Source organism: Setaria italica, chromosome III, assembly GCF_000263155.2.
Source record: "Setaria italica strain Yugu1 chromosome III, Setaria_italica_v2.0, whole genome shotgun sequence".
In the NCBI taxonomy this organism is placed as follows: domain Eukaryota; kingdom Viridiplantae; phylum Streptophyta; class Magnoliopsida; order Poales; family Poaceae; genus Setaria; species Setaria italica.
In genome coordinates, this window is record NC_028452.1 from 13847877 (window position 1) to 13870305 (window position 22429).

General features: G+C 45.4%; 3 protein-coding genes and 1 non-coding gene across 6 annotated transcripts; 3 read left to right on the top strand and 1 right to left on the bottom strand.

The window, feature by feature from the left end:
* Nucleotides 1-300: 300 nt before the first annotated feature.
* On the top strand, nt 301-2954 carry LOC101766333 (lipoyl synthase 2, chloroplastic). The gene is made up of 7 exons (XM_004961489.3): nt 301-797; nt 931-1112; nt 1192-1282; nt 1369-1526; nt 1818-1989; nt 2105-2215; nt 2492-2954. The coding sequence occupies exons 1-7, from the start codon at nt 489-491 to the stop codon at nt 2576-2578; spliced, it is 1110 nt and encodes a 369-aa protein (XP_004961546.1). The 5' UTR covers nt 301-488; the 3' UTR covers nt 2579-2954.
* A 368-nt stretch (nt 2955-3322) lies between these two features.
* Nucleotides 3323-3411, top strand: TRNAM-CAU. The gene is given in 2 exon segments: nt 3323-3360; nt 3376-3411. It is a non-coding gene; the product is annotated as a tRNA-Met (tRNA).
* A 3844-nt stretch (nt 3412-7255) lies between these two features.
* LOC101767020 (putative rRNA methylase YtqB) lies at nt 7256-10395 on the top strand. Of its 2 annotated transcripts, XM_022824771.1 has the most exons (7): nt 7275-7535; nt 7634-7697; nt 8237-8432; nt 8579-8652; nt 8796-8951; nt 9219-10085; nt 10175-10395. In XM_022824771.1, exons 1-6 carry the CDS (start codon nt 7355-7357, stop codon nt 9340-9342), a joined length of 795 nt encoding a protein of 264 aa, XP_022680506.1. In that variant the 5' UTR covers nt 7275-7354; the 3' UTR covers nt 9343-10085; nt 10175-10395. The 2 variants fall into 2 exon arrangements, with proteins under 2 accessions (XP_012699766.2, XP_022680506.1); XM_012844312.2 differs by having other exon boundaries at nt 7256-7535; nt 9219-10395.
* A 2388-nt stretch (nt 10396-12783) lies between these two features.
* On the bottom strand, nt 12784-17679 carry LOC101767419 (protein BREAST CANCER SUSCEPTIBILITY 1 homolog). 2 transcript variants are annotated; one of them, XM_004961491.2, is made up of 14 exons: nt 17550-17679; nt 17298-17351; nt 17138-17208; nt 16753-16866; nt 16084-16547; nt 15901-15999; nt 14863-15777; nt 14663-14763; nt 14386-14572; nt 14158-14258; nt 13965-14073; nt 13705-13870; nt 13476-13594; nt 12888-13326 (listed from the first exon to the last, which is right to left on the bottom strand). In XM_004961491.2, exons 1-14 carry the CDS (start codon nt 17603-17605, stop codon nt 12985-12987), a joined length of 2898 nt encoding a protein of 965 aa, XP_004961548.1. In that variant the 5' UTR covers nt 17606-17679; the 3' UTR covers nt 12888-12984. The 2 variants fall into 2 exon arrangements, with proteins under 2 accessions (XP_022680589.1, XP_004961548.1); XM_022824854.1 differs by having other exon boundaries at nt 12784-13326; nt 15901-16547.
* Between the last annotated feature and the right edge of the window lie 4750 nt (nt 17680-22429).

Below are 22429 nucleotides of genomic sequence, written 5' to 3' on the forward strand. Positions count from 1 at the left end.
GAACCCCTAGGTTAAATCGCGAGACGAATCTATTAAACCTAATTAATCCATCATTAACGAATGGTTACTGTAGCACCACATTGTCAAATCATGGACTATTAGGCTTAATAGATTCGTCTCGTGATTTAGCCTAGGGGTTATATAATTAGTTTTGTAATTAAACTATATTTAATACTCCTAATTAGTGTCAAACATCCGATGTGATATGGACTAAAATTTAGCTTAGGGGAGCCAAACACCCCCGAATGGTCAGCAAGTCAACAGTTTACCAGACTCCCGCGAGTTATCATCGCCGTCTTCTCGCAGAAGTCCCCATCCTGCCCTTCTCCTCCAGTCTTCCTCTGTCTTCACGCAGCCCGCGGACTCCGGCAAGGGTAAAACCGTAAGAACCAGCTGCACTTCCACATCGAACCCATCGCCGGCGCGGCTCCTCACTACGCCGCGATGGCGCCCTAGGGTTAACCGCTCCGATTTCCCCGCCCGCCGCAATGCAGGGCTCGTTCGCGGCGAGGCCGTCACCTCCCTTGGTTCGCGTGCGCCCCGCGAGCCTGAGCTGCGTTCCTCCGCCCAGGTCGGCGGTGGTGGTGCGGTGCCAGGTGGACGGGGAAGCGGCGGGGAAGTCGGTGGGTTGGGCGCCTCCGGGGCCGTACACGGGGCGGGACCCGGACGTGAAGAAGCCGGCGTGGCTGCGGCAGCGGGCGCCGCAGGGGGAGAAGTACGCGAGGCTGAGGGAGTCGCTCGGCGAGCTCAAGCTCAACACCGTCTGCGTCGAGGCCCAGTGCCCCAACATCGGAGAGGTAGGACAGAACCAAGCATGCGTCGCTAAATGTGGGATTAACATTCGATGCATTGTATACTGTCTGTGTTGCCTGATGCGGGGTGCAGTTGTGGATTTTGGTGTGGTTTCGTTATGATGGTGATGGTGTGCAGTGTTGGAATGGAGGTGGCGGTGCCGGCGGGGAAGGGGATGGCATCGCGACCGCGACAATCATGCTCCTCGGTGATACCTGTACCCGGGGTTGTCGATTCTGCGCTGTGAAAACTAGCAACAAGCCTCCACCGCCGGACGCCCTGGAGCCTCTGAAGACAGCCATGGCTGTGGCTAGTTGGGGGTATGATCCCTGACCATTATTAACATGTTAAGATGAAACTTGATGCTACGAATTGCCTGATAAGAAAAGTCCTCTGCAGAGTAGACTATGTTGTGCTGACAAGTGTTGATAGAGATGACCTTCCTGATGGTGGAAGTGGCCATTTTGCTCAAACAGTCAGTGCTCTCAAGGTTTGTAACTTATTTGTAGTGTAGTTCAGTAAAATGGTGATTACGGTAAATATACCATGCTCAGGATCTTTTTGGGCTTTGTTCAGGAGTTGAAACCTGGGATATTGGTGGAGTGCCTGACTTCAGATTTTCGGGGTGACATGGAGGCTGTCTCATCTTTAGCAAACTCTGGTCTAGATGTATATGCGCACAACATTGAAACGGTGAAGAGTCTGCAGAGAATAGTTAGAGATCCCCGAGCAGGGTAATGCTCTTCTTGATTTCATTCATCACACAAGATTTCTCCAGTTCCTACTGTTTAAGGAATCTAGAGTACAATTTTATCAACGTGTATACGGTATACCTAGTGATTGTGACACCCATTTTTACAATCTTAAGTTTTACAATACCAACCATGGATATCTGCAATTGCTAATTTTGAAAAACTGAAGTCGAATGATAATTATAGAGAAACCGTATTATATAGTCTCAGCGAATAATTGCAGTGGCATTTGTCTAAGTTTGCTCGCTTATACCTGGTTTCTTGTCCCCACAGATATGATCAGAGTTTAGCTGTTCTGAAACATGCTAAGACTAGCAAAGTGGGCATGGTAACAAAGTCCTCTATCATGCTTGGTCTAGGAGAGACAGATGAGGAGGTGAAGCAAACCATGGCGGACTTGAGGGCTGTTGATGTTGATATTCTGACCCTGGGACAATATTTACAGGTTTGAGCTTCATCCACTCTAATAACATTTTTCCCTTTCTGCATTCCCCCAGTTTCCCAGCCTTTCTTGTCATAACACTATAGAGTATAGACTGAAAGCATCCTGAAATTTACAGCCAACAGAAAGACACTTGACAGTTAGAGAGTACGTGACTCCTGAGAAGTTTGATTTCTGGAAGGAGTACGGAGAAACTTTAGGTTTTCTCTATGTGGCTAGTGGACCTCTGGTAAGCATTACATACTCTTGCTGCTTTTGAATAATGTCATCCTAGAAAATAAACACTGTGCTTTCTAAAAAGATTGGGGATTTTTTTTACCAATGTTCCTTGCAGCATAGGAAGGGATAATGCTTGAACTTGCATTAGAGCATTCATTGAATCATATCTAGGAAAGGCTTAACCCACTGCTGGTTGTCCAACTTGTTGGCAGGATAACATGGCATTTCGTGCTTCTGCTATTGCTATTCAGTAGCACTTACTTTTGTACTTGTTGGATGTTTCCAGGTTCGGTCATCATATCGTGCAGGAGAGCTCTTTGTCCAGAATTTAGTCAGACGTAAAAAGGAAAAGCTTGCATCTATTGCAGCTTAGCCAGCTACCTTCAGGCTGCTTCTGTTCTTCGATCATATTCCCATACTCAAGATTGTACTATAGTATGGTCTGCAGAAAGGCCGGTGATGCAATAACCCTTCAATTATCTAAGTTATATGACGTTGGCATTTGGCAGGATAGACTCGTCACACTGATCTTCCTGCAACTCCTTGTGTTACTCCGGCTGCTTAAGGCTGAGATTGCCAAAATTTTGATTTGTATCATTTGCTTAGGCAGATGTGTATGAAACTGTTACCAGATGATGAGAATCAATTAGTGTTTTCTTGGCCTAAAAGGAGTATCATTTTTCTTATTTTCTGCATTTCTCCGACTGTACTGTTTTATCCAAAAATAAAATGAAATGGACGGTGCTTCATCCAAATTTAAACGTGTTTATTGAGTACATCAATGTTCTGATCAAAGCTGTAGAATACGCACGCAAGTGTAATTGCGACTCCTTCCAGCGGAAAGCTGCAAGGACGTGCCAACGTGTACTCCCTCCGTTTGTCGTTTTGGCCTACGTTTGTTTCCTCACCGAGAAGAGCCAGAAGCCTAGCCTTCTTTAACAATCTGATGAAGCAAAAAGGCCAGGAGTCGGGGACGGACCTTTTTGAGTCCGTCTGATTAGTGAATCTGGGCTTTGGCGCAATATCGCGATTGAACCCCCTTACCCCCGTGTCTGGAATTTGGGCGCTGACGGTCCTGTGATATGTTTTATCTTTTCATTTGCACAGCTTTCACAACGGGGTGGTGGCGCAGTTGGCTAGCGCGTAGGTCTCATAGCTTGTTGATGAGTGATCCTGAGGTCGAGAGTTCGAGCCTCTCTCACCCCAAAATAAGTTTGGTCCAAGTGATGATGAAAATGCTCCGTGACACATGGGTCGTCACGATTTAGTCATCTTCATAGATGAAATTGAGCTCCTCTGAGCTTTCGCCAAACCTTTTTTTTTTGTACTTGTGACTGTATTCATTTTATTTTGTTGCTGCAATGAAACTGGTAAAAAAGCTATATCCGACGTGTCGTGGTAGAATGGATGAAAGAGTGATTCAATGGCCACTTGGTTTTTGCGTTAAGCTTGTCTTACCTTCCAGGAGGAGAGAGAACAGTGATCACAGTCGCACTGTACCTTGGACAACTGAGCTACCGTTGAGAGCTGCTAGTACCAGTAGAATTCTCAGATGTGTTCTTTCCGGGGGACTCATGAGTGTGTGTTCTATGTTGGGGATTCAGATGGAAGGTGGACACACATTTGGAGGGAACGAAATCCAAAGGTGGCGAAAACTAACGGTCTACCGCAAAAGAAGGAGGCAATGCCAAGTGTCAGTAATGCTCATCAGGATCTAGCGGGAAAGGGCCGGAGGCCAGGAGCTCCGCACCATACGCACGGACCACCGACCACGGTACCTGCTCACGAATCACGATCGGAACCGCTCCAAGTCGCTAGCGGATGGCCGAAGAGGGGGAGGGAACTGTCACCGCCTCACCGGCGGGTCTCGTACGTCGTTGCCCACAGCCCCGCCGTCGTGTCTCTCGTCTCCTACCGGCCCTTTGCGTTTCAGCAAAGAGGGTGCCTTGTTGTTATCTGCTGTAGCGAATTAACTGGGTTGATCTACAGTACCTTGTTTTTTTGCTTCCATCTACGAACAAACTTATTGATTCGTGCCGCTCCGTTATTCCCTAAACTGGGCGTGAAGGCAAAATATCACGCTAAACTAAGGACCAATGTTTGCTTCGAAAATGAAATAAATCTAGTGTCTTCACACATGTTGAACTTTAGTCTAGTGTCTTCACACATGTTGAACTTTAGTCTAGTGTCTTCATACATGTTGAACTTCAGCTTAGCAGGTGCCACATTTTATAAGAGCATCTCCAGCAGTCTTCTAATAATCCTTTTCCAATAACTCAAATAACTCATATTGGGAGATGTCCCAATACCAGTTTTAGGATTATTGGGGGAGTTGTTTTTGCAGTCTCCCAATAAATTTTCCCCAATAATCTATTATTTTTTATTTTTCTTTGAACATGCACGTGAACACTATGAATACTTCATTTTGACATCCAAATGATTAAAAAAATATGTCAACATTTCACGTAAGTGATCAACATTTCAAGTCTATAAATTCGAAATTTAAATTTAAATTCAAATTCAAATTCAAAACATAACATGGCCCAAGTACATCCAATAGCCTAAATAAAACATGGATAAATTAAATACAGAGCATCACACACTCCCCTGGAGCTGCCACAAATGCTCAACAAGGTCATTGCGAAGTTGTTCATGCGCCGCTGGGTCTTCGATCTGCTCACGCATCTCGAGAAATTTCTTGATTCGGTCTTTATCCTTTTGAGGCTCAATACGCGCCACATAGTTCCCCTCAGTATCATAGTTGAAGTCTTCCGTTTGATCTCGCTCGTCCTCTATTATAATGTTGTGCAAGATCACACATGCTGTCATGATGCGCCATAGAGTCTTCTTGTCCCAAAATCGAGCAGGTCCAGCCACAATTGCAAACTGAGATTGTAAGACCCCGAATGCCCGCTCAACATCCTTCCGACATGCTTCCTGGCACTTGGTAAAGTGAACATTCTTGTTACCTTTGAGAGTTCTATATTGACTTCACGAAGGTAGCCCATGAAGGATATATACCATCAGCTAAATAGTAACCCATTGTGTACTGTCGATGGTTGATTTCAAAGTTTACAGGTGGTGCCTCTCCTCTTGCAAGTCTAGAAAATAAAAGATCTCTGCAAGACATTGAGATCATTGTGAGACCCTGGCATCCTGAAGTATGCGTGCCAAATACATAAATCATTTGATGCAACAGCTTCCAAAATGATTGTTGGATCATGACAATGCCCAGTGAACTGTCCGAGCCATGCTGCAGGGCAATTTTTCCATCTCCGATGCATGCAATCGATGCATCCAAGCCTCGAAAACCTTTTGATTCACCCGTCTGCATCAACCTAGCTGTGTCCTCTGCATTTGGCTCTCGCAGGTACTGCTCTCCAAATATCTCACAGATTTAACAAATTTCTTCAAGCTCTTTATGACAGTGCTCTCAGCAATGTGAATCCAATCATCAATAACATCAGCTGGGCAACCATACGCGAGCATGCGTACGGACGCGGCAATCTTCTTTAGAGCACTGTGACCTAGTTCACCACTTGCATTCCTTTTCTGCACAAAGTATGGACAATGAGCTTCCACAGCATTTGCAATGCGTATGAACAGATCCCTCGACATCCTAAACCGACGCCTGAAAGTTCTTGGGCCAAATACTGGGGCATCTACAAAGTAATCCTCCATAAGCTTAACATGGCCAGCTTGCTTCTTTCGACGAACCACTGCTCGATGTCAACAAGCATAGCCGTCACAAAGTCGAAGTCATCGTCGTCATCTGATGAGAACAGCTCCACAAGCGATGTCATCTGCAAAATTGTAACATTCATAAACAAACAATTAAGAAACAAAAAGATAGAGCTGAAGCTCCGGCCAGAGGAAAGCAACCAATTGATCAAAGATGATAAGCATCTCTCCCTGGTCATTAGGCCCTAAGGTTTGATGCTTTACAATCATACTATAGAAAGATATATTTATCTCCTCCAAGCAACCTCACCCAACACGTGATGATATAGGTAACTAAAATACGCAAACAGATGCAAATGCCTCTTATTCGTTTGCTGATTTTTCGAGATAAAAATTGACATCGTGTGCTCAAATTCAAAAGCCACTAAGCAATGCTCACGATGTCAGGTTGATCCGGGGAAGAGGACAAACCAAAGATTAAACTAAATTAAACCAAACCGAGTCGCATCTGGTAAGCACTCGATTGCTACCAGCTAGCAGCGGTAGGGGAAACACGATCTGATCAGCTCATATTAAAATTGATCAACAGCGTGCAACTCACCAGACAATCACGTCCATATCTTGGCCCCAGGCGGGCGGCACAAGACCAGCTGGTGCCCACGCTGCTCGCCGGCCGCGGCGAGGGCCGCTGCTTCCTGAAACGGAGAGCTCTGAACAATGGCGACTTTACCGGCGGAGGTGCCCGTCTAATGGGAACGGCCAGCAGCAACCCCTATGCGGCGGCAGGAGCCAGGCGGTGGCGCAGACTCGATACGCGGGAGAAGATAGAGCGGAAAAAAATAGTGCGGGACGGAAAACTGTCGTTTCGGGAGAGGCTAACTCTCCCTCTATTTGGCGAGAGTTGGGAGGAGATATTGGGACAAGCTAAAAAATATTAGGAAAAGGGAAAACTATTGGAGAGAACTTTTCTCCCCCACTAGTAGTAGTTTTCTGAGGGAAGGGAGACTGGAGACGCTCGCAAAACTTGACCCAACGACTTGGCAGCCATTGGGCGCAACCCGAAGCAGTCTACAAGAGTTGTATAGATTTTCATTTGCGCAACGTAACAACGGGGTAGTGGCGTAGTTGGTTAGCGCGTAGGTCTCATAGTTATTGAGTTATCCTGAGGGGGTCGAGAGTTCGAGTCTCTCTTACCCCAAATAAATTTGACTAAGCCATGATGAAATGCCCTGTGACACATGGGTCGTCACGATGTTGCATCTACCGAGATGATGCCGGGCACCTCTGAGCTTTATCGTACTTTTTTTTTACCCTTTTTCCTTTTCTTATTTTCCATTTCTTATAATCCCATCCCGACAAATCTGGTCCGTTAATGTCTGATCCAGCAGCCACTTCCAATCGCGGAGCTCGTCGCCAAAATCCGCCCACAGGTCACAAGCCTCCGCCGCAGTCGCCACTGCTCGCAACGATGCCGCCGCCGCCGAACCCTGGCTTCCTCCTCCTCCGCTCCCAAACCCTAACTCCTCGCTTCCGGCGAAGCCCCAGCTGCGACCCACTCCTTTGCCGGCCCAGGCGGTGCCTCTCCGCGCGCGCCTCCGCCGCACAACTGTCCGCCGCGGGCGTCGCGACGGCGCAGCAACCTGAGCTTGGTTAGTTTTTAGTTTCTCTTTCTCTTCTGATGCTTTTGTTTTCACTTCGGCTTTGGTCGGTGAATTCGCTGTAACTGTAGAGTGCGTTTTCGTTGCAGGGGTGGAGGATGCGGTGGTGGGCTTCGTCACCGGCAAGAGGAGGGCCACCGAAGTAGCCCACGCGTAGGTACTAGGCCTGCCACTGGGTATCCATCACCACTCCCCAAATCCACACCCATTTCAAATGGGGATGGTATGGGTAGAAAATTATATACCCATTAGAAATAGGAATTAGAAATAGGGAGGAGAGGGCATGGGGAGGGTACAATTTATTCATCGGATACGTGTGTGTATGTAGCACAAAGTTAATTATCCATTGGATATGGATGTGATTAGGGAGGGTAAGGAGTGGATAATAATTATATAGATTTGGGTGTGAACAAGAGTGGGTTTGTCCATACCCTCCCCAATGGCAGGCCTAGTAGGTACTAGTCCCCATTGTTGATTAGATGTGTATGCTGTAAACTTCTATCCAACGCTGAAACATCATGGAATATTTTCTGAAGCTAGCCTTGCACTCCAATTTTAGCCTTATGTACTACTGAGAGCTGTGGAAGGAGATCTACTCCATTGCCCACAGTATAGAAATCAAGCGAGATGCGTAAAAGAAACTATCTCCATGTTTCTCCAGTAGCTAATTTTGTGTGTGTTTTTATGGTTAGGGTGTGGAGAAGTATTGTTCGGAAAGGGGATACAGTGGTTGATGCCACATGCGGGAATGGCAACGACACGCTTGCTTTGCTTAAGATGGTGGCTGATGAAAGAGCGCAGGGGTGTGTGTATGGGATGGACATTCAAGATTCGGCAATAGAGAGCACTTCCTCTTTTCTGAAAATGGCTGTGGATGATGACCATCAGGTGTGCATTTCAAGTAACTGCAGAAAACATGAACTCTGTTGCAACTTTCCTCTGGAAGAAACAAAAAAGGGCATTCAGTTTTGACCTTAATATTTAGAATCAGATATTTCTGTACTTGTTGTGATTATGTTTCTTTTCTGTGGCAGCGGGAACTAGTAAAGCTATTTCCGATATGTCATAGTAGAATGGAGGAAATTGTTCCCAAAGATGCTCCTGTCAGGTGATCAAGGCCCTTCTATATTCATTTATATTTGAATGTTTCAACCTGTTTAGCGCTATAACTCAACAAAACAGTTTCCTGAATATGCCAGTCTGTAATTACAATCATAGACATGCTGATTCACTGTGGCACATTTGTTCTAGGCTTGTAGCTTTCAATTTGGGCTACCTTCCAGGAGGAGATAAAACGCTAATCACAGTACCTAGGACAACTGAGCTAGCATTGCAAGCTGCCAGCAGAATTCTCAGTTCTGGGGGACTAATAAGTGTTCTTGTCTACATCGGGCATCCAGGTGGAAGGTAAACACCAATTGCAAAAGAAGTGCCCATCTACTGTAATATTGTTCTCTTATTACTGATCGCAAAACATTTACAAGTATAACTATTCACAGCTCTAGACTCTGGAAGCAACGGATTTTTTGATTGACAATAAATAAACAAAAAATATTTGCTGTTAGTTCTGCATGAATTTGACTTCCCGGCACAATCTGCTTGTTTAATGGAACACTGAATTCTGATCAAACATCACCTAAAAGTTAGCTTATCATTTTTTTCTCTGATCCCTAGGGATGAACTCGATGTTGTTGAATCATTTGCGTCAAGCCTTCCGCTTGATACCTGGGCGAGCTGCAAACTTCAAATGGTCAATAGGCCAGTTGCTCCAGTACTCATTCTTCTGAACAAAAAGTGATCACAGTTTCAATAGAGCAGCACAATGTTGGGACTTGGGCATTGTGGGTGACCAGCACTCAGCATTTCGCAGTGACCACACTTGCCAATGGAGCTCAGTACTACAACGTACCAAGGATTCAAATTTTAAGCTGGCATTGGTCGCATTTTGGTTGAGTCTGCTACATGGGGTGCAATATTAACCAGCTGCTTGGCATTTGCACAAGCTTTGAGTGCAACTGCAGTGTGCTTTGTGCATAATTTTAATATCCCTCCTTATTTGTGCTGTCCTTTTCATAACTTGTAGAATTTTCCACTTGGTTGGCATTACAATTTACTTATAGCGGCAAGGGGTGCTTCTTAAATGTGTTAATGGGCTCCAGACAAATTTCCATAGCATTTGCTGCTGAAGCCATGTGTTCTTAAACATGAGTAGATGATTCCACCATAGACTAAATTCAAACTGCATTTACCATGTATATAGCAACCTGACTCCAACTCCAGCATTGGGCCAGTGCTTTAAAAAAGAGCGCTATCTCTGGCATGATAAACTCGACTCTTCCAACAAGAACATGAACAATTCTCATACGTACACTAAAAAATCACGCATTCCTGTGCCATACTAGATATTCCGTTCCGCCCATTATTATTTAATCTACTGTGCATGAAAGCATGTATTCAGGGCAACATGGAGGTTGAAGGTTGCAAGCTGCTAAGGAGTCGATGATCCATGCGCTGCTCATAACTTTGCCGCCAGAAGCTCAGGTCAAAGCCTGAGCATTAGCTTGGCTACGACTACCATCGACACCATCAGAGGATTTTGGTTTCACCTTGTCTTATTCTTGATGCTGCAGACGACGAGGATGAGGGAGCTGTAGTTGAGCAACTTCTGCTGGTCTCTTTGAGGCAGGCTTTCTCTGCAGGATAGTTCCTCCGGCCGCAACCTCACATAACAAGGGCACACGATCTTATGTTGTTGACAACCAGATGGACATAAAATGCTTGGTGTATTAGAACCGATGTTCGATCCGCTTTGTTTACTTGTACCATCCAAGGGTAAATGTTGGTGTATTCACTGCACCAGCCCCTGCTATTCGACCGCTTTTATCCTTCCTTGGGAGGTTGTCGGGTGTTTCCTCGGAGGGATAGTTACTGTTCCCAAGCGGGAAAGTAGGGCGGCGATCGATTGTGCAACAAACGAGACAGTGAACCTGGAAGGCTGGAACACACTGCACAAGCCGCACTTCAGCAGCAGGGCAGCACGCCTGCGCCAGAGCCTGTTCTTTCACAGGCTTAACGACATAAAACATAAGTTCTGGGGCGTTTGGTTCCCTTTTGCTTATTTTTAAGCAAGTGTCACATCAATGTTTAGATACTAATTAGGAGTATTAAACGTAGGCTATTTAGGAGTATTAAACGTAGGCTATTTACAAAATCCATTACATAAGTGGAGAGGTATCTGTTTATGATTATAACATTGACAAATGCAATGGATGTGCTAACCAATCCCATTGATGATCGCCTGATGGGACAAACTGAAACTGGTAAAGTACAGAACATGGACCTAATCAACAAAAAAGAATAACAGGATAACTCATCGTCAGGCCTAGATGCTACTGATATTCCCTAATCACTACCACATGCAAGTTCCAAAATCACACTATATTTCAGAACAAAAAGAGAAATGGAATATCTGATCCGCGTCCTAAGAGCAATTGAAGTCAACTTCACCACATTATCCGAATACAGCCTATCAAACGTCAGCACCTGCATATCAGAGATGAACAGCCAACAATTATCGAACAGAGAACCCGACTAGCATAACATTGCACAACCAGAAGATCCAAATCCAAACCAGGGAGTAATTAACGCGCTGTGCCATACCGAGATGACTGAACACTGAAAATAAATAAACGCCACTAGATCCCGGGAACAAATGCACTCCGATCAACAGAAAAACGACCGAATCCCCCAGATCGCAGCAATCTGGCATCCTCAAATGGGCAGGAAAATCCTAAACCCTAAACAATTCGACGGGAATGCCACCAGATCCCCGACGACCACCACACTCGAGACAGCTAAACCCCCACTAAAACGCTTAAACCCTACGGATCCGAACAAATTAACACCAACCAGTTCACAGGCACTGCACTCATTGATCCACAGGACGTGTAGATCCAAGCCAAGTGGCTGGGCGCATCGCAACAAACCAGATCGCGCTGCCGCTACGAGGAGAGGTGGGATCACGGGAATCACCTTCGAACTTCTCCTGGAAGAAGACCTCGCCGGCGACGGCGGCGACGGAGGCGAGCGCGAGCAGTGCCGCGACGGCGCACGAAGATCCCCTGCGGATCGCCATCCCCGGCGACGCCCGAGACGGGAACTCGCAGAAGCTTTCGATCCGATCTGACTTCTGAGGACCCCCCGCTCGTGTTCTACCGGTCGTCGCGAAGCGCGGGCGAGGGCTGCTTAATAGTAGTTGGAGCCCAGCCGGGGGGGGCGAGGGGAAGGGTTTCCGCTCACCCACCCGGTGGGGCTCACCGCGCGTAGGCGTCTCCCTGACGGCTGGGCCCGTAGGGGGTGAGCGTAAGGGCGGCTGCCGCCGTGGCGGGCGTGGGCCATGACGCCGGGCCAATGGGAGTCGAGGCTTCGGTGGTGGGCCAATGGGGGAGCGACGCGTGTAGAATTCGACGTGTCTACGCATTTCTTCCTCCCGCCGCGGCGGCCACATCACCACCGTTCCTTTAGGCCGGCCCGTCCTACCTGCCACGGGCCGCGCCGGCATCTCCGCCGACGGGCGCATCTTCGAAGCCTCTCGAAGTTCTAGGTTGCCACTGCGTCCTACTACTCCTACGCCTCTGTCCGGCCGCCCTGGCCCGTCGCTGCATCCGCTTCCGCCACCGCCTGCAGGCCTCAGCCACCGTCGTTTCCAGCCTCAAGCTCCCCAAGCCCGGACCGCGCCGCGGCGCTGCCCCTCCCTTTCCTTGCCGCTTGTCCGTCTTCCTGCTAGCCGGCCATCGACAAGGCTGCTTGAGCCGCCAGGAGCTCATATTCTTCCGAACAAGAATGATCATAGTTTCGATAGAGCGACGCAATGTTAGGATCTGGGCATTTCGGGTGACCAGTGACCACGCTCGCCATTGGAGCTCAGTACCACAGTGAAATAAAGATTCAAATTTCACCTTGGCATTGGCTGCACTTTGGTCTTTGGCTGAGTCTGCTACATGGGTCACACAATATCAGCCAGCTGCTTGGCGTTTGCGCTAGGCCGCTAGCTTTTAGGTGGCTGAGCCTGCCAAATGGGACATCGCTCGTGATTTCTGTTGCACTTTTTTCATGACTTGTAGAATTCTTCACTTTGGGGATTACAATTTACATCAAGGGCTTGCTGCTTCTTAAATGTGCCAATGAACTCCAGACAAATTCCCATAGCATTTGCTGAGTACGACAATTCCAACATTGATTGATTTCAAACTGCAATTGCTATGTATAACAACCTGATACCAAATCCAGCATTGAAGCAGTGCTTAAAAAACATAGCGTTCAACTAAGGAATGAACTCGACTCTTCCAACAAATAACATAAAGTCGCATTCTAATATTTACACTGTAACATTATGCAGCAATACTAGATTTTATGTCCATGACTTAATCTACCTTCTAACTTAAAGGGGTTGAAGGTTGCAAGCTGAAATGGAGTCAATGATCCATGCGCTGCTCACAACTTTGCCACCAGAGGCGCAGGCCAGAGCCTGAGCATCAGCTTGGCTACGACCAGTATCGACGCCATCCTTGGATTTTGGATTACCCTTGTCTTGATTCTCAACGCTGTAGACAATGAGGATAAGGGAACTGTCATCAAGCAACTTCTGCTGATCTCTTGACACAGGCTTCCTCTGAAGGACAGTTCCACCGGCTGCAACCACAAGGTCTTGCAGGTAGCCCCTGTAGGACTGGGTGTAATCTCCATGGAGGTAGAGATGAATGCTGGCAAATAATTTAGGTTGCTGCAGAATAAAGAAAGATTGTGATTACTAGAACATATCCCTGAACAAATGTCCTTAACCTAGGCATTGTGCTAATATTGTGAGCAGTGACAGTACAGATAATATGGGGACAACCAGATGGAGTACATAACAGAGGCACACAATCTTACCTTGTTGATAACTCTTTGTCTGCCTAACTTGGGACCCTCTCTAGTCCCATGTACATCAGTGGTAACTTCAAATCTCACTTCATCAACAGGTTCCATATGTTCCATGCAAGTTTTAACCCCTATGAAATCAAGTCAACATTTAGTAACAAAGGGCCGCAGCAATTGGACAAGTACAAGCTGTTCTGCCCTTATATAATGATGTCCCCCCTAGGTAGCAAAGCGGACTTACAGTCTATGGAGACAACCCATTTGCCATTCAGGATTGCCATCAGAAACTTAAGTGTGCGCTTGCAAGCACCAGACAGGTCGGTTGATGCAATAACATGAGTAACACTGGGATTCCAACTTGTTGAGATTGGCACACCAGCTATTTTTGCAAATTCTGATACAATACCCTGAGTGATTTGTTCAATTAGTTTCAGTTGAAATGCATATGAAGCAAATATCATAAAAAAATATCAGGAAAATAAGCTGGACATTAGAAAACACCTTTTCTGCAGGAGAAAGGGCTGAACAGCAGAGAACCCACTTCTGTGGTGATCCAGATGGCCATGTCCATTTATTACCATAAACTTGACAAGGTCTTACTTGAGCTGACCTGAAAGCAGTTATGCTACAGTAAATATCCGTATCTTTGTCAACCCTGGCCTTTAAACTAACATGCCATAAACACTAAGAATACCCTTTTGGTGTTAGTCTCCTTTGAGACTTCTTTTTCGACTCAGAAGTTTCTATTGGCAACTTTGAAGATTGGTGCAAAGGGCATAACATCACAAAGTTTTCCTGTCAGCAGAAGAAAAGAAAAATATCGGCAATAATTTAACAGTGCTGGACTTCACAAAATATCAATAAGCTATTCTAGTATAGTTGAACACTTGAACACTAGTGTAATAACATGATATGAACTTACATCATCCCATCTGCATTCTGGGATCAATTTAGCACAGGTGAAGTGGAAGCTTTTTCGACAACTCATGTCAAAGCATCCAAGTGCAGCACCTTTAATTCCACAGCAAGCACATTTGATCCTTCTACTTCTAGCCAACTCAGTTGTAAGATTAAACACAGAGTCATCTTTGAAGTAGACATCAGGAGCCCTTCGGTAAAATAAAAATCATACATGAATTAGCTAGGGATACTGAAAATCAAAGTTTAACAATAATGTTTCGTTAGAAAGGACAACATACCACTCCAGGCAGTTTTTGTGGGAATGTATTACACCAGTCCCTCCATTAAATTCTGCAGGCACTTCTTTCCCGTTATGGTAGTGAACCATCTTGCCAGACTCCTTTAAAAAAGGACATTTGGTTATTTTATTCATTTACTGAAAGGAAAGGATCTGTAACTTCAAGAGAGAGACTTTGCAAACCAACTTGTCTGCACATACCTCTGTGATATCATCAGACTGGCAGAAAGCACAGGAAGCCATAGGAGCTTTTTCCTCACATTTCTGCAGGACAGCATTGCGTGCAGATCTGATAGTTTCTGAGTAATCTGATTGTTCAATAGATTTTACACTACCATTCTTAACCAAGAAATTCTTTACTGAAGGAACTGTGCGTATGGCCTCATTAAATTGGCATCTCCCAGGTAAAGGGCTTGGTGTATTTGGACCAATGTTTGATTCCATGCTTTGTTTACTTCTACCATCCAAGTGTTTATGCCGGGTGCAGCCTTTTATGAGAGTGTGATGCTGCGGTGATTCTGTTTTATTTTCAGCCACTGAGATAACTCTTATCTCGTCAGCTACAGCACCATGAGAAATTCTTCTGATCCGCTTACTTGTTTGTTCAGATTTGTTCTCTGCAGTCTTCAATGCACTATTCCCTGTTCTTTCAAGTTTTCGTCGACTGTCTTTATCATTTTTATGGGATCTTTCTGAAAGCTGGTTTTCAGATGCTTCAATCTCCAAACTATTTTCTTGGGGGGGAAATGTCTCCATAGATTTATCACTGGAGCAAAGAAATCTACTGCTGTTGCAAGAGACCTTGCTTCTTCCACTCGAAGTATTGCTCTCCTTTTTACCGCTGTTCTTCTGGCCTGGCATTGTGGTGATACTTACAGGGATATCTGTAACTTGGTGAACAGCATCACATCCTTTTGTACATAGCTTACCGCAATCAGGCAGTTTTGAATTCTTCTTGGTCCTAGCTCTTGCTGACTTTCTCTTCTTAATTTCTGCACCATTGACAAGCTGAGCGGCATTACTTTCATGATCCAATTTATCAAATGAACCACCAAGATTCATGTCCTCAACATCATCTGTCTCTGTGATTTGATCTAGAATTTTCTTCAATTTACCCTGAACAGACAGAACAGCTAAGTTAAATACACACAAAATGAAAGGTGTACGTAAATAGTCAGATCGTAAAGGTGGTCGAAGAACTAGAAAGTAGAGAGCTACTGCCTCAGTTAACCAGAATACCTGTTTTTTCAGCGGAGTAGATCGCAGCTCAGGGGAGCAAGGTCTTTGACTCCATTCAAAGATTTCACTGTCAAATATCTCTGAAACCTCAGCTTTGCTCTGCAACACATGTAACAAAATGGTATGCACAAAGTTCAACCAGGAAACTAAAAAAATGCAAAAAAAATGCTCAGAAGAACTTACATTAGGAGTCACATTATTAGGTATTTCATCATCAGAATCCATGATATCGCTGAAGGTAGGTGCATTGTGACGCAAGGGTGTGTCCAATGATAGTGGTTCACTTAAACTTCCAGCAGTGCCACCTTCTTCTTGCTCTTCTCCCCTCAGCCAAAAAAATGGTGACAATGAAGGGCTTTCTGGTCTATCAGAATTCAATGTTTTATTTTTGTCCTCTTCAGCATCACCATTCAGCTTAGTTTTTTGCTCTTCAGGCTTCATAATCTTTTTGGGCCTTGTTGGCGTCTCACATTCAGGGAATAGCGTCACGTGTATTCTTTTGTTCATGGAGATTGAAGGCTTTGTAGTAGGACAAGATGCAGAAGCTGCAGCAGCCTTCGATGTATTGTTTTTCTTCTTTGATGCTACCTTCTTTTTCCGCGAGCTTTTAGGCTTGCTGCCACTGTTCCCACCACATTGTGATCCATCTTCAAGTAAAAGTAAGAAAGTAAGCCTAGTATAATTGTTCAATTTCTCTGAAATTCGATTCTTATTGAGACTTGAGAGTCAAAGATCTAAAAAAGCAAATAAACACAACATCTGTGGTCGGAAGAGTGAGATGCAAAACAACCACCGTAAGTATGTAACTAAATTTTGCTCATTACCACAAAACAAAAAAAAGATTATAATTACCTGCAACCTTGGGTGAAGGAGCCAGAGGTGTTGCCACAATACTAGTACCGGCTGCAACTTCCATACTTTTGAAAACAGACACCAAATTGTCCATGTGGGGCGCCGGCCGTATTTCTACAGGCAAAAGACCATTACATGCAGTGAGTTTTGCACAACAAGAGATCAAGGAATCACCTAAACATTTCCAGTAAATACCACTTTCATCATATATAATCGGATAGTACCAAATTTTATCAGAAATAAAATGCACAAATAGAGCCCAACAAATAATTGCGGTGCAGATTCCAGTATCTAAAAGGTATTGAGCGTGTTTAGAATTCCTTCAGTTAATTCGTACACATAGGTAATCCAGTTACTGCAACAATCTCCGCATTAGAGATCTAACCTCTTCGGCGGAATGGGACCTTGCACACCGGGCAGCTGGAAGCAGATTTCATGGACTCCATCAGGCAGCCGCTGCAATAAGAGACGATTGAGATAAAAATTGAACGACACTATCAGTGGCCGCTATATTTCACCGGAGAGGAACAAGGAACGGGACTCACTTGCAGAAGATGTGGTTGCAGGTGATGGACACCGCCGAACTCAGCAGACTCAAGCTGCCAAGACCAAGAAATATTTCAGCAAACACACAACAGATCGCAAGTCTCAAGATTTACCATTGGGGAACACCAGAAACGTAAGAGAAGACCTCGACAAAGATCGCGAGCAATCAGATATACAAACAAAAGAATACGGATCCATGAAAGCAAACAGGAGGCTGCCGGAGCTGCGCGGCGGCGGCGGCGGCGGCGTACCATATGGGGCACTTGAGCTCCCGGCCCATCTTCTCGAGGCTCCCCGCGTCCGCCATCACGGCCCTTCGATCTCGCTCAGGATCCTCGGCGACTCTTGCGTTTCCTTGCGGCCTTGGGGATTTCTGGTGTCGGGTCTGGGAGAGGGGGGTTTCGGGGTAATGGTATTTATCGTGGCGGGAGATTTCCCTCCAAATTTTCGTTCAATTTTGGTGCTCCTTCTTTCGCAAGCTGGCGGGGATCAAGGCGGCTTCGTCGTCGCACGCAGCCGGGTCGTAGTTGGCCACTGGGCCGGGCCCCCACCGCGTCTTTTAGTCATGCGCTGGGCCGAAACTGTCCGGATTGCTTGGACTCCAAACTTTATTTTTCTTGGGATATTTTATGGGCCGGAAAGGGGCCCATACAATTATATTAAATCAAGTATTTTACAGATTTTTTTGAAAGAAAAGTATTTTACAAAATGATTCACCTACTCACCTGTCAAATTATTGTACTGTAAAATAGACATTTTACGAGTTGTTGGATCAATCCACACCCTACCATTAAGTTATTATATGGTGGGTGCAGATTACTCTATCACAAACATATATGTTTATATAGACATACTTACACTCATCCCATATATGCGCACATACTCTATCCATGTAAACGTCTCTGAGTGAAATTTTTTAGATGAATAAAACTTGTGTTCGGTTGACTTGCACATAGCCATTACTTCTTACATCCTTTACCTCGAGGCTATGGAGAGAAAGCTACTCCCTCCATTTCAAATTATAGGTCGTTTCGACTTGTCTATATGCATAAATTTTGCTATGGATATAGATATATACTATATCTATGTGCATAATAAAACTATACATCTTGAAAATCCAAAATGACATACAATTTAGGATGGAGCAAGTAATGGCGTGATGCCAACAAATAGCTCTAATTATATGACAGAAGGAACCCGGGAAAACACAAGGACGCAGCCTATTAATCCATATTTACCTATGCTTAGTAAAAATATCCATCACTAACCAATTGTCCAAGGCCAGACATGCCAGCTTCATTATGCATGGTATGAGTTTCCTCCTTTTGCAGTAAAAATCACAATGTTGTCCAACGAGGACCCTTATATAGCCTACATATAATATTATAATGATTTCTTTATAATGTAGAGCGGCTGGATCGCCCAAATTGCCCAATATAATGTCTTCAAGTGACCGGATTGGCATAATTTAAGGTTGATAAAGTCCATAGTACACAAGCACCTCATCATTGACGCCTGCAATGGAAAAAAGGAAAAGTTCAAATTACTCTCCTTAAGTCTCTTTAGTTCAATTTACCTCTAAACTATACTATTGGTTCAACTTACACCCGAATGCAATTTGTCATTTTTATTTCTCCATACACTAGATAAATTTTAATTTGATATATTTTAAGGGTGGTAGTGGACATCATGACCTATGTTAAAAAAATTATTTTCATCATTGTTTTGTCGCATAATTTTATATTTCAAGGATAAATTTATTATTAAATATCTTACTATATCAAAAAAAATTTATAATGTAGTTTTCTAGCATATCTTATTATGTTCGCTATCATCTTAAAAGATTTGAACTTTAAACTCCACTTGTGCATGGAGAAATAAAAAAGACAAATTATATTGGGTAAATTGAACCAATGACATAGTCTAGGGGTAAACTGAACCAAGAAATACTTTAGAGGTTATCTGTACTTTGTCTATATTTGACTGTAGTAATTTGGATTTTTTCTATTAAAAAATACTAAGACAACGCTTACAATAAGAAAATACTAAGACATTAAACCTTACCACAATTGAATAAATACATGTTTTATTAGGAAGAACCTAATCAAACTGAGCTGCCCTCGGTTCATTTGTATCAACTTTTTGCTCAGCCAATAAAGATTATTGCTCAGTACAACATTATTGTATATTGACTTCAGAGGTATACACGTGTAGTATGGTTCAGTCGAAAATAAAAGGCATGAGAATATGGGATCCTGTGAGACCGTACGTGTCTACAATTAATTTCTAGCATGTGTGTGGCATGAAATTTTAAAGGGAAGTGCTAGCGTCCGGACGTCTGATAATTTTGTTTTATCGTACGCTCCGTCGCAATATTGAAAAATAACTATCGAAACATCAAAAATTAACACTTGCAACACCGAGGATTGCAACACCTTTACGTGCATGAAACATCCCGAATTGCTTCGTGCAACATTGAAAACAGACACATTGCAACAACAAAAAAAACATCTCTCACAACATTGTAACAACGAAAGAAGAAGAGACGAAACAAAGAAAATAACTATATGCAACATCATGAACAAGTTGGTGCAACACCCGATTGCTAGCAAGTCAGACTGTTGCAAAACAGATGAAACATCAAAAACCACCGTTGCAACATCCAAAAATAACTATTGCAACACCATGAGGTACCTATTGCAACACTCAAATCCACGACAACCAGCCTGCTCGTTGTCGACCGAAGGAGAGGAGATGCCGCCGGATCTGAGGAGGCTGCCGCCGGCCGGGGTAGGGGAGGGTCAGGGGCTTGCTCGGATCTCGCTGGGTCGGGGAGAGGGCCACTGGATCCGAGGGCGTTGGGCGCTTTCGGTGGGTTGAGGACGTCGGAGCAGGGGGAGGGGCGCCGCGTGGGGGACGAGGCCGCCGGGGTGGAAGAGCACGACGCCGTTGAGGTGGGGAGGAGGACGCCGGCATGGGGTGCGGGTGGGGGACGAGGCCGCCGGGTGGGGGAGCGCGACGCCGTCGAGGTGGGCAAGGAGGATGCCGGCGTGGGCCGCGGGTGGGAGACAAGGCCGCCGGAGTGGAAGAGGAGGACACCGGGGTGGAAGGTTGAAGAAGAAAGGGATGGGGAAGAAAAAGAACTGTGGGAATAGATAGGAAGCGGAGGGGAGCAGAACGACGTCCGACGCGTCCGGACGCTCGGACGGTAGCGTTTCCCAACTTTAATAATGTGACGTGCACGGGTTGAGCGTATGAACCTTCAATATACTTATAATTTTTTTTAAAACCTATATACTTATAAAATAACCCACTGGTGCCAGCAGTAATAAACACGTGCTACGGAGAGAGAATGATAAAGTCTTCTGAGTATGAACGTATATACACGAAGCAGGTTCATCTTCGACTTCAAAACCTCGCTAGGCGATTGATCAGTTTGGTTCTTTCTCCAGCCTGGGCTAGCCGGGCAAGGCTTGCCTAACCTTTGCTGAGCAAAGCAAGGCAAGAAACACAGTGATGTTTGGATCTTTCTCCCTGGCTCGGCTCCCAAGACAAAAGCAGCAGCAGAGAGACATACGCTAGACGAGCTTGCCCATGCCGGAGGCTCCCCTCCAGGGGCAAGGATTTTCTTGCCAGCTGAGGCAAGCTTGATCAAGTGCGCTACCAAACAACAATCCTTGCTCAGCAAGGAGAGGCAAGGGCAGGCAGGGATCCAAACTGACCCAATCGTTCAGCAGCATGAACAAAGTATGTTGTAACTTGTGACGTGTACCTAATGTATTAGGTTTAGTACCACATCAAAAAATAATCGTGGGACACAACATATACATATAAGGTAAGGGGGCATAATATATAAGGTGGAGCAGCCATTACCCATCAGAACAATCTTTTAAGTTGAGTTACTCCCGTTATTGTTATGGGCTCCGATAAACCTAGACCCGGTGGATAGGGATGGAAATGAGCATAAATTACCCATGTGCCCTTTGGCAAAAATTTTGTATGGCAATGATACATGTTCTATTCTGTATCCATGGGCATAGGTGAGGGTTTGTATTGGCACCCAATGGGCAAATGTGGCGGGCATGAAAAGATGTACTCGTGCCCGCTCTACCCGCGAACCTGCTAAGAACCCCTGACATGTGGACCCTATGTACTAGTATATAAAGGAAGAAACAGCAATTCTAGGGTTTCTTTTCATTCCCCAGCCTCTCTAGCCATACACCAGGCGGTGGCTGCTGTTGGGGATAGATCCCCAGTACCCACAAAGAAGGAAGAAGATAGACTCCTACTAGGATTCCTCTGTAATCCTACTATAACTCATACCATGTAATCCTACTAGGACTCCTCCTTGTAACCGACTAATAATCCCGCCCCCTGAAGTATATAAAGAAGGGCAGGGGTCCCTAGATCGGTAGGCCAAGATCTCAGAAAACCACAATAGAGGATCAAATCCTCAACACCAAACAACATCCAAGCGCAAGGCCCAATATACAACACCTCAAATAGGACGTAGGGTATTACGCTACACTGGCAGCCCGAACCTGTATAATTCCGTATCTTGTATCCTCGCTTTTACCTTCGAGTTCTAGGTCCGACGATCCTCCACCAACCAATCTACTATCTCGGGATATCCCTCGGTAAACACCGACAACTGCTACCCTGCGCCACACCCTATTTCTTCCCTCGAGGGTTGACTCCCCGTGCCCCTTTCCTCCACGCTCAAGTAGCGAAGCCGGCATCCTCACCGCTTGCCGGAGCCACCAGCCTCGCTGGATCTACTCCCTACACCAAAGATTGTAGGCAAGTTAAAGCTGCACAAGGCTGGAGCCAAGACGCAGGTAGCAACGAAAGCCTCAACGCCGGAGGTCCAAGTGGCGCAGGCCCTGACCAACCGTGGGTGTGCCCGCGGGCACACGACACTTGCGGGTGACGGGCGCGGGTGTAGTTTCTTATTACCCGTGGCGGGTCGCCGGTGTAGACACGGGCACAAGACTCTCCCGGCGGGTGAGTGTCTGTATAGCCTCTGCTTATGAGTAATACGCCTGTTGCCATCCCTAGTGATGGAGCACCTGCTAGTGAGTATAGTGGGCTGAGATTTCCGTTGCGCACTCTAACATAATGAGCCACAGGC